General features: G+C 34.0%; 1 protein-coding gene across 1 annotated transcript; it reads right to left on the bottom strand.

Annotated features, from left to right (window-relative positions):
- Window positions 1–1,620: 1,620 nt before the first annotated feature.
- LOC119644447 (ras-related protein Rab-11A-like) lies at window positions 1,621–2,268 on the bottom strand. Its single transcript, XM_038044010.1, has one exon. The coding sequence runs from the start codon at window positions 2,266–2,268 to the stop codon at window positions 1,621–1,623; it is 648 nt and encodes a 215-aa protein (XP_037899938.1).
- Between the last annotated feature and the right edge of the window lie 1,060 nt (window positions 2,269–3,328).

Below are 3,328 nucleotides of genomic sequence, written 5' to 3'. Positions count from 1 at the left end.
AACATCAAGTTTCATCACTTAAGGGGGACTTCGTGTGAAGAATTCAAGAATATTTTGAAAGAATTATTGAAGAAAACTTGCCACAATATGAGAAAAAAGTCACCAAACCTAGGGTTTTATTTTGGAATAAATCTTTTTATATCCATCACCGAAAGATGAGGAGTATATTCATTCTATCATCATATATTAATCGTCATTTTGCCAAGCCGAGAAGGAGGCTTCAACGACTCCGCAAAGTATACATATTCTTGATCATCACTAAATTCTTAATCGATTTAAGCATTTTCGTCTATTCGTCTGCGTGTAATGGGCGTTGTACACATTTTCCTGGCGCCAAAAATGGAGCTATCGACTTGAAGTTTTGCAAACATTGGAAGTAACTGATATGCAAAGACATCTCGTTTATCGTAGCGATTTATAATGATTAGCTCTTCGTATCGCAAACAATTGCAAAAGTGTAAATGCTTTCGCTTTTGTTATTGTAGTAGATATGAAAAAAAAAAAAAAAAAAAAAGACACGATAAACAAATTGTGGCTGTGGGTGTATAACAAAAAAAAATAATTAAACACAAACTTTAAAGTGAATGTTTGTGTGTATTTAACAACAAAATTCCATTTACGATTGCTATTGCGACGACACAAAAACTTGTCTTGCATATCAAGGAAATTTTACGGTCTAATGCCTATAAAGTGCAAATTTTAAATGTACATACGATATATGGCCACTAATTATAAATGCACACATACATTCAAATTTAGATAAACGTCTCTAGAGTGTTTATTAGTTTATATTATAATATTAAGCAGAAAGAGTACATAAGGCTTAAAATATATTATTATGTTGATTATACAGATCAATGTGTCGCATACATGCATGCATGAATGCATGATGCACGATGCAATACGGTCCAGCGTCCTGCGTGTTGCATTTTAATGCAATTCATTCACCGATAAGTGATAAATCTAAGTACTAAACCTAATACTATTATATTTAGCGATAAATTTTTCCCAATTATTAGTAAATATATTGAATGAATAACGCATGAGCTAAGGCCTTCAGAAGGCGAACATCTCTTTTAAAGACCACTTAATATAATTGAACCAAGTCATACATTAGATTAAAAAAAAAACAAGAAGAACAGAAACTATTGTTAAAGTTAATTATCATGAGCGGCAATGTATCAAAGATTATTTTGATTGGCGACTTGAGATGCGCTCGCGCCTTACGTTGTACATCATTTGTAACATTTCATTGAGTTTTTTTTTTTTTTTTTTTAATTTATCCTATAATAAAGCGAAAAAAAAAAGAACCAAAGGTAGAAAAAGATAAGGAATTGCTTTTTATTTTGCAAAAAATAATTTTAGAGTAGTTAGAAGTCTTTATGGCTATGGGTAATTTCTTTGCTAATTTTTATGTCCCCCCCCGTCATACCCCCCTCAACGATAAAGCAATTTTTGCTTCCATCATTTTTTCTCCTCCGCTTTATAATCAACGTTAATATGACTCTGTTTCGAATCAAATATTAAATATTAGCATGTGATTGTTGTTGTTATTCCTTTTGTTATTGAAGTTGTAACTCCGCGTGAAGTTGTAAGAGCGTAGCCTGCAATAGATGCTGATTATTGACAGCACTGTTTGCGTACATCGCCGCGTATAGTCGGTGTAATATCAATTGCATCTCTATTTTCAGGATGTAAAAGATTACGATCAACGGGCAGATCGAGTCTTTGCCTTTGAGAATAAATGCGATAAATTTCTGCGAGCACATTTTGGAATGCAGCGTCGACATTAGTTGAATCGAGGGCTGATGTTTCAATGAAACTGAGTCCTTTAAGTTCAGCAAATTGTTTCGCCTCATCTGTAGTTACAGAACGTAAATCAGTCAAATCGGATTTATTGCCTACCATCATAATCACTATATCCCGATCGACATGATAGCGCAATGCTTGCAGCCATCGATCAATATTCTCATATGTCATACGTTTGGCTATATCGTAAACTAGCAGAGCACCTACAGCGCCACGATAATAGGCCGATGTAAGAGCCCTATAACACTCCTGGCCTGCCGTATCCCATACTTGAACTTTAATCGTTATTCCATCCACTTTCACGCTACGAGTAGCGAATTCGACGCCAATCGTTGATTTCGATTCCAAATTGAATTCATTGCGCGTAAAACGTGAAACTAAATTACTTTTACCTACGCTTGTGTCACCAAGAAGTACAACTTTAAATAAATAATCATATTCATTCTCCCGCGAGTTCATCGCTTTACCGTTAATGCGTTAATGCGGGCTTAAGTGTTGTAACAGAATCAATCTTTTACTTATTTATTTACAATTCAAGCGTTTGCCCTTTTTTTTTTTCTTTTATTTTTCTCCCCTTCACTTCTTCGTTTTTTGCTTGCTGGCTTGAAAATGTCTATGTTTTTTCCCCTTGCATGTAAGTCTTTTTCATTTATACTTGTATTTCATAATTTATGGTCGTCGATATTTTATTGTTGATATGTCGTCTTTACAGTACAAATAATTGAAGCACTATTTTCCGCGCTAATAATTATTATATTTTGCTCGTTTTATCCTTTTTCAAAAAAAAAACAAAAAAACAAAACGTATTAATCTCTTCGCTTCTTTATGTCGGTTTTCACAACGAACAAGAAAAATTGTCTTTGACTTTTTGTTTATTTTTCGTTTCTTTTCGCCTATAAGTTTAATATAGTTTTCCTTTTTTTTATCTATTTAATACTATCTCTCTCACTCTCTCTCTCTCTCTCTCTCTCTCTCTCTCACTCTCTCGATTTATGTCAAAAGCTTCAAAAGTTGAAAAAAATTTTTTAATTAATGTACAGTGAAAATTTAGTCCATAAATATGACAGATATAAAACTTTTACTGATATTCAGAATAAATATCAATTTCGGAATTATTCATTGCTAATTGATAGCAAGCGTGCATCCTTGTTACGGGTACCGCCCCCAGGATGCTATCGCCACGAGATATGGCAGATATGTCTAGCACATCTGCCGTACTAGATGACGTCGCTAACACATGCGCGGTCATAAACCGACCGTCTTCTGATCACAGTATTTCCCCAATTGTATTTCGTTGCTCTATACTACGATTTCTGTAAGAAAATTAAATTTGTTGTGGCATTTCGTGCCACTAATGATACCTATTTATATATAAAAAAAACTAAGGATTCCCTGAAGACGTAGAATTTGCTATAAACACCGTAGGAAAACACGGAATCGCTGTCCAATTGAGGAACTCGGTGAAGTTAGCCTGCTTGCTGGATTCATAAAGAAAAATTGCTTCCAACATAAATGTTGT

Source organism: Glossina fuscipes, unplaced genomic scaffold (assembly GCF_014805625.2).
Source record: "Glossina fuscipes isolate IAEA_lab_2018 unplaced genomic scaffold, Yale_Gfus_2 0, whole genome shotgun sequence".
NCBI lineage: Eukaryota > Metazoa > Arthropoda > Insecta > Diptera > Glossinidae > Glossina > Glossina fuscipes.
The sequence above is the reverse complement of the archived record's forward strand: the minus strand, read 5'-3'. Positions and strand labels throughout refer to the sequence as shown.

Excerpts from the sequence above, each read along its gene's own strand:
- LOC119644447 (XM_038044010.1), bottom strand. The coding sequence starts at position 2,268 with ATGAACTCGCGGGAGAATGAATATGATTATTTATTTAAAGTTGTACTT.